This window comes from Ixodes scapularis, unplaced genomic scaffold, assembly GCF_016920785.2.
Source record: "Ixodes scapularis isolate PalLabHiFi unplaced genomic scaffold, ASM1692078v2 ptg001264l_1___fragment_5__unscaffolded, whole genome shotgun sequence".
NCBI lineage: Eukaryota > Metazoa > Arthropoda > Arachnida > Ixodida > Ixodidae > Ixodes > Ixodes scapularis.
Window position 1 is genome coordinate 394,661 of NW_024610128.1, and position 12,877 is coordinate 407,537.

A 12,877-nucleotide genomic window follows, 5' to 3' on the forward strand; every position below is an offset into this window, starting at 1 on the left:
AGAATCAACATGCTATAGGTTGGCGGACTGAATTGTTTTGGTGTTGATCGAGTAATTACAAAATTATTTTTGTTTATTCTTTTAACGGTGTTGCTATAAAATCAATTAATGATACATTACACTTAATTTAAACCGGGGGCAAATGGACGACCTGTAAGATATGGAAATAAATTATGTGTAAGCTAAACCAGCTTAGTGTTTGAACAGCGCAAAGACGACAGGAAGATAGAAGAGAAGAGGACAGGACGAGCGCTGACTATCAACTGATGCTATTTATTCAGAAGAGGATGAAGTGCGCGAGACTCGAGAGTGCCAAAATGCACTTTTTTCATCAGACACACGCGCGGCAGCTTTTTGCACGGGAATGGCCTGTGCCAGCAGGCGACACCTTTTCTCCAACCGAAAGCGCAACCGGAAAACAAAAGAAAGAAAAGAAAAGAAAAGAAACACTAAGTATGAACCAACTAGCCCACCGCAGTACCTTGTTGCAGTTTAAACCAGCTTGCCTGTGTCATTTTTTATATTTACATAGATATAAAAAACGAGGAAGTGAAAAACCGGGCACAAAGAATGGTCGCTCGGTTTTGGCATGCCTTCAACAAAAACATGCGTATCAATTCGCAAAAAAAAAAAAAATTACATTATCCTTGAACCAGCGAACAAAAAGGCCAGGGCTTTCACCCGCTAATGATGCGTATCCCCCCGATTCTCCTCTTTCTTACTGCCGGCGGCCAAATTTACAATATGAGGACTACGGCTTCGTCTGTGTGACCCAGATGCTGGTTGCCAAGTCACCACAACCTAGAAAAATCAAAGCAATTCACCAACCTCCTTCTACCCCAGACATATACACGTTACTGTAATAGGGGAACTAAATACTGTTACCCCTCATTCCCTCCAAAAGTAACTGAGCGCGTCACTGGTTACTGCGATTCAAAAAGAACGCTTTACATCAATCTCAACCTGACGGGTTATTTTCTCGTTACGTCGAATATGTCAAGTTTAAAAAGCAGTAGCAGCTTTCATTGTTTTTTGTAATTCAAAATTCCTCGCTTTCAGACACGTCCGTTCAAGGTTAACTAAATCGATATTGAGGTACATCATGCACACTTGTTTATGGTCTATCTAACGGGTTTTCTTCGTGCGAATTAAGCGCAGCTTGGATATTTTTGTTGTGCAGGTTCTTCTCCAGAAGCAAATGCCATTAACTCGTTACATCAACAAAAATTAACAAAGGTACGTTACTTGTTCCCTCTCTTAAAAAGTGAAAGCCGCTTACAACTCCCTGTAACGCCGAATTGGAGCGCAGCTCTTGAGGAGGAGGGAAGGGCGCTGGGGGGGGGTGGTTAGACTAACCACGGGGGGTCACGTGACCTTGGGGGGTCACGTGACCCCCAATGCCGATGATGTCATCACTCACGTCACTGATGACGTCATTAGTGACGTCACTGATGACTTCACCAGTGATGATGACGATGACGATGCGAATGTCGGTGACGTCATCAGTGACGTCGCTGACGACGTCATCAGTGATGATGACGATGACGATGCGGATGCCGGTGACGACATCAGTGACGTCACTGATGACGTCATCAGTGATGATGACGATGACGATACGGATGTCGGTAACGTCACCGGCATCCACATCGTCATCGTCATCATCACTGATGACGTCACCGGCATCCACATCGTCATCGTCATCATCACTGATCACGTCACCGGCATCCACATCGTCATCGTCATCATCACTGATGACGTCACCGGCATCCGCATCGTCATCGTCATCATCACTGATGACGTCACCGGCATCCACATCGTCATCATCACTGATGACGTCACCGGCATCCACATCCTCATCGTCACCGATGACGTCATCATCATTGATGTCATCATCACTGATGACGTCACCGGCATCCACATCGTCATCGTCATCATCACTGATGACGTCACCGGCATCCGCATCGTCATCGTCATCACTGATGATGACATCAGTGATGATGACGATGACGATGTGGATGCCGGTGACGTCATCAGTGTCGATGACGTCATCGCGACATCGGCGGGGGTCACGTGACCTCAGGGGAGTCACGTGACTTCGGGGGGTCACGTGACCTCGGGGGGGTCACGTGCCTCCCCACGAAGTCACGTGACCCCGGTGGGGGGCTCGCGCGGTGCATTATGGGATATTTCCCATGATGCACCGCGCGGCTACGCCGACGGCGACGGCGACGGCGACGGCGACGGCGACGCCGACGCCGCTCAAGCCGGAAACGGGCCCCTAAGAGCTGCGCTCTAAAAGTAACTAGGTACAAGTAACGCATTACGCACAAGGCTGGTCCACCCCTCCATAACCTCACCGCACATCTACGGCGCCAACTCAGCAACACCCGACGCCGACCGTCCTACGACGGATAGATTGACCACGAGACCGAGCCAAACACGGATGCACCACTCGCGTCCGCTCTGTGCCTGCGCTCCATATTACTGCACTGAAGCCGAAATGCGAGGGCACGAGTTTTTAATATTCTGGATAGAGTTGACCGAGAGCATGAAGGCCGGCATTCGTGCCATTAGCTGCCTCCAGCATACAGCCATCCCGACGGCGACAGCGCCGCTGACGAGACAAGACCAGTACCTCCTTGATACGTATATAAGAAGAAGGCCAAAGTGCGAAACGTTCTGCCTCATCTATTATAGTACGGTGACTGAAACGAGTCTGCAACTGGTATGTTTGCCACGTCCAAGAAAGTGATCGCAACGGCATAAATGTGTCATGCTGTTGCCAGTCGCGATCCTGGCGTCGTTCCACCAACTGGGGTGAATGTGGCGGACGCCTGTCTGCTGCAGGGCTCACTCCAGTGTGGCAGTCCACGTACGTTTCGGCGTCCAGAAGTTAGGACACCGCGACGACTGCGGCACTCGCGTTTCCTCGAGCTTTTCGCCACAAGTTCTGCAACCAACCGCCAGGATTGAGACGTCCTACAGCAGGACACTCCGGGTTCTGTGACGTCATTTGTTGCCACTTCCGAAACACGTTTGGTGTATGGGCGGGATAGGACGCTAAACACTCTAGTCAGCTACGCGCTCCAGGCACCATAGTTGTAGGCCAGCGCGGAGGCAGTGATTTAGGATGAATACCGCGTTCGCGTTCAAGTCGTGTTCTCCAACGACCACTACGACATAGTTATAGAGAAGGTGTTCTCAAGACCCTGGACCGCCCCGGGAGACGTGAACATATACCGTCCCGATCCCCCGTACCCTACCACGAAAGAGTCGGTATTAGATCCCGTAACAACTGGCGCGCTACTTAATTTTCTCATCTAAATGAACGATCTTCCGCTTCAGGTAACTTTGTCAGTGGGGTTATTGGCAGACGACTGCGTCGTTTATCCTAAAATAACACCCTGCCCGATCGCATAACACACTTTAATGACATTGACTTCATTATTGGCTGCTGTAATATTTGGTAAATGTCAATAAATATTGATAAGTGTAAATACACGCTTTTCTCTCGTTCCGCCCTTCAAGCCTCCGCTTCTTTTACTCTTAATAGTGTTCTTCTAGCGAGAGCTAACGAACAAATATATATCAGTGTTCTCGTAATTACAAACGTTCCTTGGGATTGTTATATTTATTCAGTAGTACGTTCTGCCAATCGCAGTTTAGGTTACCTTCGCCGTAACTTCAGATGCTCCCCTTCTAAATTAAAACGACTATTTTACATTTATTTGGTTCGATCTAAATTAGAAAATGTATCTTCAAATGGTAACCGTCACCTCTCTTCATTAACGGACAGAATGGAGTCAGTTCAAAGCCGTGCTGTTCGATTCATTTATTACGCTTTGTCACGCTTCGCGGGTGTTTCCCTGCTGAAGCCATTTTTCTCTACCCCTACTTTCAACCCGGCGAAACACTGTCTGTCTTTGGATTCTGCACATTGTACTGTTTGCACCAGTGCAAAATGACTATATTCTTTTATTACCAAGAGTAAACCATTGTAACAAAATAGCCCTGCCGCGATGTTTTTTTCACAGCACATCAAAGCGCTCTTCTCCCCAACGCAATTGTGAACAGGAATGACCTCGCTGCAGACATCGCTACCATTCAGGACACCATCAGACTTCGTGAAGCCATTTTCAACATTGTGTTTCAACACCCACTCTCCTCTCTTATGCCTCGTTGCCCGGAGGGTAATGTAAATAAGTAAATAGATGTCTCAATTTGATGATTTTGTGTGTCCCACCAATTTTGTTATTCAAATTTCGGAGCAGAAATCCGAGTCTTAAATTAGGAGAAGTTTTCTAACGCCGGATGGTTGCAACCTCCACATAAGCACTAGTGATAGTAACGATTGAAAATATAAATACTCTGCCTGTTGCAAACTGAGAAGTGAACGTCCGGTCGTCATAAACTTGGCTCAAAAATTGTGTTCTGTTTGCGATCAGATTGGCCGACAACGTGTATGTACAACAGTAACTTATTTTAAAAGAAATCTTTTGTCGAGTATCCTCTCAGCACTGGCATCAAGTCACCTCTCGGAGAATTGGCACTGTTGTCGCCTTCGCTTGCTGGTGCACCCTCCGCCTGATGACCGATGCCTCAGATGCCGCTATCGGCGGTGTTTTGCAAACACGTGGTGGTGGACACTCGCAGCGACTTGTATTATATTACGAGAAGGTGGCGGAAGCGAAGTGCCGATACTGTACCTTTGGACGTGAACTTCTAGGCCTCTACCTCACCATCATGCAACTTTTGAGACTGCTTGGAGGTTTGTCGATTTCATAAGCTAACCGACCCCAAACGGATAACTTACAGTAATCGAAAAAAAAGCCGTTTTTTCTCCAGGAAAAGTCGGCATCTTTCATTCATCACGTCGTTTACGAGTGACATCCGCTACGCCAAGTACACCGAGACCTCTGCCGCTGACGCACATTTTCTGATAGCCTGCAACACTGTCATTCCCAACTCACCAAAGCGACCAAGACATCAAAAGATTAAGATCTACATCAAGAAACCTGCAGCAACGCGACGTTTCACTGCCAGGCTGGGATGCAACAATCATGTGTGACATGTCCGCTGAATCATCCCGACCAGTAGTGCCTTCAGTGAGTCTAGGTTTCGGCGACCCATTTTCAACTCGCTTCAGTCATTCGCACCCCGGCATTTTTGCGACCCAACACCTCATCACGCAACGCTTTGTTTGGCGCAGGATGAAAAAGATGTGCGCCTGTGGGCCCGAACCTGTGTCCGTTCTGAACGATCCAAGGTCCGTAGACACAACTTTGCACCTACCGGTACCATGCAGACCCCACGCTCGCTTTGAGAAAATCCACGTGTGCATCCTCGGACTTTTCCTGGGACCTGCTACATGCTTACTTCCATAAACAGGTAATATCCGTTGGCTACAGGGTTTTGCCACCACGGACATCTGCGCGACAGCCAATGAGAACACGCTCGTCTTGTTGGATAACGAGCTTCGGCGTCCGGTCATCCATTTCCAACGAAAGGGTCGCTCAGTTCCAATCCCCATTATTCAAAATTAGTATGAAGCTCATAGTCCGATGACCTTCATAATTCGGGAATCTCCTGAGGTTCCAGGATCCTAACCACCGTGTACCATCCTGCGGCCGGCGACCTGGTGGAAGGATTCCACCGAACGCTGAAGGCTGAACTCAAAGCGTGCAACAGCCCGAACACCTCACGCGCACAGCAGCCCATTAAGTCACTAGGCCTGCGCACCGCCCGTAAGCAAGGCTTAGGATGTGCTGCCGCGGATTTATTATACAGACACACCCTTCGCTTTTCACAAGAAATGTTCGGAGTAAATTCTACTTCCACCATGGCCGATCCTCTCAGCTACTCCACCCAGCCTAAAGACGTCATGCGACACATTCGTGCTGCGATTTAAAGTCGGAACCACATGTCTTTGTTCGCCGAGATGCAGTCAAGAACCCGTTACAGCCGTATGGTGGCCGATTCGAAGTGCTAAAAAGCGCGACAAGTTTTTTTTTTTTTTTATTTTTTTGAACTCGAACGGACGGCGGGATACCATTTGCATCAACCGCCCCTGCCCATCTTGATCCAGCACCAGTATCCAAAGTACAACATCTTTTTTGTTTGGCCGTTCCCATTCCCACCACCGGCACCCCACTTACAAACCAAAGAGCGCAAGGATCATCGGTTGGTATGTTGGGCACATCGCCCTTGTGGCGCCTCTAGGGGACGGGGTGGTATTGTACTGCAGGCAGACATGTACGTAACGCATTACTATACGAGTTACTGCTACCTAGATCCTTCTTCTCGGTAATGAGTTACCTATTTGGTTTATTTTGTAGAAAAGAAACGACTGACGTACTTAGTTTTAAGGCAAATAACATGTCACGATAATCGTTACTCTTGAGGAGTGAAATGTACAACGCCTTGTAAGCAGCCTTGTTTTAATTCTAACCTGAGTATTCGTCTCTTACGACAATGGCACATGGAAAAAAACTGAAAAACAACTAAGCAGTATGACACTATAGCAACGTTTATCGCTGAACGCGTATGTCGAACTTTAGAGCTGAGAATGTATTTCACCGAGCGAACAGGATATGGATCGTTGGTCGAGCCCTGTAGAATCCTGTACGAACCGAATGCAAACCCGGAGGTTACCAACACGGGAGGCCACATAACACATTGTTATCTTCAGATTTTAGAAGCAGAGAGAACAAAAGAGAGAGAAGAATCCGAGATTCCCCAGCTCTTCCTGAAGCACAACACTGCCGTTGCTTTGAACGCGTCAGTAGAACGAATATTCACCGTCGCCGGACATGTATTATCATGGAGGCAGGTAAACATCGCTGATAAAAACTTGGAGAAGCGGCTAGTGCCTATGTGAAACGACTACTTAAAAGAAAAAAATAAACAATGAAGCAAAAACAGCTGTGAATTCGGTTGTCAAAGTAACAAGAAAATTAAATCGTTACTTTTGAGATCATGCAATGCATTCCTTTTCAGAATCGGTGAGGACTAGCGTATCTAGTTACATTTTTGAGCGAGTAACAAGTAAAAGTATTAAGTGAATTTCTACGTAACGTGTACATCACTGACTGTAGCGTACAAGCGCTGGCTCAATACCAGCTAGAACACAAAACCTGCGCGTTTCCTCCTCTAAACGTCATCACGAGTAGATCCCCTGACCGCCCCTAGCTAGCCCGGATGAGCACCATCGTCTGCTACATCATCTGCGACATCTTCTGCTCCATCGCTTGCTTCAGTGGTCATGCTCAGGACAAGCTCACATTAATAGGCTGCTAAGACCGGCAGTCTTGATGGTGTCGCATGCACATTGCAAATGAACTGTGGTAGCTCGCCATCAGCTGGTGCTCAGCAGTCGCGCAGGCAGCTATGACCGCCAGTGAATGCGGCGAAGTTGTGACGTGTCCCCTACTCTCGTCAAGCTTCGGGGTGTTTGCCGCTTGGGGAGGGACGGGGATCTAGAAACTAAAGCCCCTCGATGTACTAGAAACGAAACGTCATGCGCTTGCTCTTCGTGTTCTAGGAGATATTGGCTGACGACGCCACACCTGGCGCGATATGTTGTATTTCGCCCCTGACACACCAGACCAGACTTGTACGTAATCCGTTACAACCCGAAGGAAAAATCCATCAATGTAACCCTGTTTGGCAGTCAATGTTTTCTAGTGGACCGCTGACTGTGCCTGACTGTACGTCAAGCATGTCTGATTGGCCAACAAGTTACTCTGAGCGACAGTCAAACTCCAGTCAGACCCCGCTTGTCGGCTTTCTGATGGTTTCCTGGTGGCAGTCGGCCGCCGCGAAATGCCATCAGGATGTCTTGGTGGCGAATCTGATTGTACATCGATTGTCTCTGACTGTACGTCAGAAAGCTTTGACGTGCAGACAGACGTACGGTCAAAGGACGTAAAGTTCGTTCGGATACCACTATTTCGTCAAATCTATGAATACGAAAAGTAATCTATCCACGAGAAAACGATTTCGGGACGTGAGCCCATAAAACCGCTGACGCTAGAGATATGACACGCAACCGACCGACAACCTTGATCAGAAGCCCGCCGAGGCGCCGAACACGACACTTCGCACTTCGCTTCGCCCATAGAGGCTTCGCCGAGCTTTCATGAACGATCGCTCTCGACTCGTTTTGTTTGCCCGCTTGCTCCAACCTGCCGATCCTGCCCAGGCTCTAAAATGTCTTATGTTTTAGTAGAATTTCTACTCGACAAGACCCAGCCTGTTGTGAGTTCCGACGATGTAAGGGACTTTAGCGGTGTAGTTGAAGACGACAAGGTGTACCAGGTCTACTGGGCCGGAGACGCGCGAACAAAAGGATCGTTCTACGGCGCGAAATTACTCTACATGGCAGGTGAGTAGAACTGAAGTACGGCGAGTGATGTACGAGTGCTTTGCATAACATGCTGAAGGCTTAACTGCATTTGCAGCCGAAGCATCTCGTATAAAACGAATTGTCAAATCGAGTTTCCTAAGCAATGGCATAGCATAGCATTCCATTTTCGAACGCGCGAGCGCACGGAGGTGAAATCATGAGCTCCAAAAGAGCGGCGATAACGGCCCTCGCCGGCCGCGGTGATACTGTTTTTCCCGGCTCAAGTGAGTTCAGGTTTTTGTTGCCCCAGCTTCCATCAGGTGATTCAATGAAGAAAGCGGTCGTCCTTCACTGCGACATGGCCGGGAGGCCATACAGGATTGAGGATTTCCGGCAACCGCTCGACGAACTGGGGGTCCTCAGGGAGGTAGCCGGAATTGGGGCGTACCAGATGTCCCATGTCTGGCTGCTTGACCTGAGGACCGACGCGGCCAAGCTCAAGCTGGTGAACGCTTGCTCCAACCTGTCGACCCTGCCCGGGCTCTACAATGTCTTGTGTTTTAGTAGAATTTCTACTCGACAAGACCCAGCCTGTTGTGAGTTCCGACGATGTAAGGGACTTTAGCGGTGTAGTTGAAGACGACAGGGTGTACCAGGTCTACTGGGCCGGTGATGCGCGAACACAAGGATCGTTCTACGACGCGAAAGTACTCTACATGGCAGGTGAGTAGAACTGAAGTACGGCGAGTGATGTACGAGTGCTTTGCATAACATGCTGACGGCTTAACTGCATTTGCAGCCAAAACATTTCGTATAAAACGAATAGTCAAATCGAGTTTCCCTAACGGTGGCGTAGCAAAGCGGTTACGGTGTCCGATTTGTACGCATGTGGTCGCGGGTTCGATGCGCGGTGGTGCTGCTTTGTTTAGTTATTTTTTTTTTTCCGAACATTTTGTTTTATCGAGGCATTTGGCGATATTTATGAGTGCGTATAGCTTTACTTTTATATAAATGCTGCCCTTGTTCATGAAATTCTCTTGGCAGTGGCAGTCAGACGTCATCTGATGGACCATCAGATGACGTCTGATGGTCCATCACGTTCCACCAAGGCTGCTGGTGGAACTAGCGTAAAGGGAGGCTTAGCACTTTTCAGTTCCTCAAAGCCTTTTTTTGCAACACCAAGCCCCTGAATCTACCCTTTTTCTAGACCCTAACATCAATGTAAAAAAAATCTAAATAACAATTCACGAAAAGAAAAAAAAAGGGGGGGCGGGGCAGGTTATTTCCGTTTTTTTTTTTAAATCAATTTGTCTTTGCGATCGAAGACGGGGAGAGGAGGACACCAAGCGATTGTGCGCCTCTTCGAGAAGCTCGAGGCGGTAAGTGCACTGAAAAGAATTAACAATGTCTTTCTCGGATATAGTGACTACGACCATTTTCATAATGTCACAACAGGAGACAACGCTCCGTCTACCCTACCCTTTTTGTGAGTCAGCTTTTTGCGAGCAATTAGAATATGGTAACAGTCTTCCTTTCTTCTTCTTCCTGTTTTGCCCCAGCTGGACGCATCTTATCTCAAGCAGATATTTTTACAAATGAAACATAATGGTAGCTGACGTAGACTTGATATTCTGGGCTTGAGGAGAGGGTGAAATTTGTGAGTGGGGCCATAGCGCTACTCTTTGCTGCTCGTGGCATCAGCGGACGTCTATCTGGGGAACACCGGAGTAAACTGCAGTCGGTTCGTGCTCCGTGCGTTTTTGAACAGCACCAAGAAAGATACACACGGCGAACGTGCGTTTACATTTCCCTGTTTTAACCGATGTTCTAATTAATTGTTGTTATGAGTGTCCTTCTTTTTCTTTTATAACTGATATTTATATACTGGAAACTTTTTTTTATTCACCAACGTCTCAAGTGAGGCTTGAACTGTTCAAAACCAAAGGAAGAAGAATATCGAGCCAAACCTTATTTATTATTTAATTATCACCTTACTGTTACAACTGTGTTTTGCTATTGATGACTTCTACGGCTTCGCGATTTAGAGAATGGAGAATTTTAGTAGATCGGTCCGATGACTCCGATAACGATATCCGATACTTCGCCGCCGTCTTTGCATATGCATCATATCGTTATCGGGTACCGTTATCGCGGGTATGGGAGGTATCGGAAGGATCTACTAAATCTCTCAAATAGCAGGCAACGGCTGCAACGACGACGCTTTGCTCTACATTCGCGAGGAAAATAGTACTTCCCTTGCTTCGCTGAAAAAGCTCAATGCAGAGCATGAAGCATTCGTGAGGAACAATATGACACTCCCATCCAGTGCCTCAGCTCAAATTGTGTTCAGCGTAGCAGTCGACATATTGAGTAAGAGATAATGCAAAATGTCTGACGAGACATATAAGAGCCAGCTGTTGCTCAAAATACTCAAGGTCATTAAAAGGAACAGGTGGCAAGAATAAGAACTTGAATAACCCTCTTGCTTTTGTTTCTTACTTGATAACAATAATGTTAAAAGTAACGCCACGAAAGTAACGGATTACTTTTTCGGGTAACGGTCAGTTACTTTCATGGGAGGGTAATTGTAATCGTAATAAATTACAATTTAGCCTTGAGTAATTGTAAATCTAATTCCTTACTATTTTTCAGTAACGTGTACAAGTCTGCACCAGACTCGCGTGGCAGTGACGAACATCACAAGCGGCACGGGACTGGCCCGAGCTACGGGCTTAGGCAGAAAAGCTAGAAACATGAGGACGCTTGGACAGACACTGGCACTGGAGGTTGAGCATCGACATTTGGTGCTCTCTGCTAGCTTCCATTTTTTTGTTCGATTATTTTTGCGGCGATAAAAATGTGTTATTTTACACGTCTTTCTGTCACCACATTGTCAACGCTTCATTTAGGGCTAGGTCAACTTCACCCACATACCTATTGTGGCATGCCCACTCTACAACTCGCAAAATCGCCACCTTCATGTCACAGGATATAAAAACGAAAGCAAGGAAATCCCAAAGAAAATCTAAAGACAAGTTTCATTAATTAATCGCTCACCTTGCCGATCAAGTGTGTTTCGTAGCCCAGGTCTTTAAAATACTCTGGCATAATTTTAAACTCCAGCGGCAGTCCATTTGGCTCGGCAGCAAGTAGCACTCCATGCTGTAGTCCTGTAACAAATGTCTATTTGTGACAAGGTTCAGACTCGGTTTTTGAGGACGTTAGTTGTTGTCGGCCGTCTAATGTTACCTCCCGAGGCTAACTAAGATATGTCAATTTGTTTAGACCGACGAAATACTTAGTGTCCACGTATGTCTACCTCAGGAGTCTCAAACTCCTTTGAGTTCGGGGGTGGGATAGCCTAAACCCTCCGGATCCTGGGAAAGAAGCGTCAAGCTCCCCGCATGGTCACTGTTTTGGTCTATGAAATGAGCAATTTCTACATTACTCTTCCGATCTTGGTGAGGCGATTCAAATTTGTTGTTGACTGGCAGCTTTATGAAGACGTTTCTTGTATGCCGAGATTCTGCTACCCACACACCCGTCGAAACAAGCGTACATCTTCGTACCACCACCATTTGTTGTGCCAGTGCTTTGAGGCACTGAAAAATAATTTTACTGTTTTGAAATAAAGGTGCTCAGTGCGTCAAGGTGTGTGTGTTTGTGTTCGTTTCTAATGTGTAGTTGTGGGATGTACTTAGTACATGGTTGAAAAAATCCCGAGACTGCGGGTAAACGACACAACACTAGAAAGTCTCTACCGGGACTGTGAGTCTTCTATGTGACCGGCTATGGACTGCCCTTCTAGATGGGAACTTTCGCACTTCTTCCATGTTCACTCAGTGGCTTGCGCTAAAGAAGATGGACTATGACGTAGCTCTTAGAACTTTAAGACTTAGGATATATTCCCGGAGGAGGTCGAATCCAGTTTTGTCTTCCGCATTGTCTGTGCTAAAGAAAGTCGTCAACCCATGTGATGTTCAACTATAAAAACCGACGGAACGCATTCTTGCTAACGGCCCTAAATTTTGTGTAAATATAAAACCGTCCAGGATGGATATTGTATTTCCGATTCATACTCTGTCAAGTGCCGTCTCCGACCCGGCGGTAAAAACTGCATTGATAACGTCTTCTTTAAAAAAGATGTCGGATTTGGTTGACGATTCGTACAAAAGCGACCGTAGGGACTTCAGCAAGATCGTATCAATCAAGAGGGAATTAGATGAGAAAGAAGTAGTACTTTTTAGAAACCGATAAGTCGGGTTTGTTTTCAGTGTTACCAGTGTTGGAGTTCCGAAGGAAATCAGACGAAGCCATGGCGGGGTTGTTTAGACCTTTTGACGGTTGTTTGAAAAAGTCCAAAAGGGAAATTGTGAGGGTTTTAAGGACGACGATCTAGCAGCTTTGACCACCAGAATTAATAACGTTTCTAATGACACGTTTGTCATTAAATTTTTCCTTTAAGGGCAACTCCGCTCAATTCCGAAAAATTTAGGCTTCCATGTGATTCACATTCACAAAGCACTACTAAAC

General features: G+C 46.9%; 1 protein-coding gene across 1 annotated transcript in view; it reads right to left on the reverse strand.

The window, feature by feature from the left end:
* LOC8034916 (arylsulfatase B) overlaps positions 1 to 12,877 on the reverse strand; it is a 72,895-nt gene that overhangs the window by 41,702 nt on the left and 18,316 nt on the right. Inside the window, exon 3 of the mRNA XM_029978477.2 lies at positions 11,402 to 11,514. Coding sequence (XP_029834337.2) covers positions 11,402 to 11,514 — 113 coding nt within the window. The remainder of the gene's footprint in view (positions 1 to 11,401; positions 11,515 to 12,877) is intronic.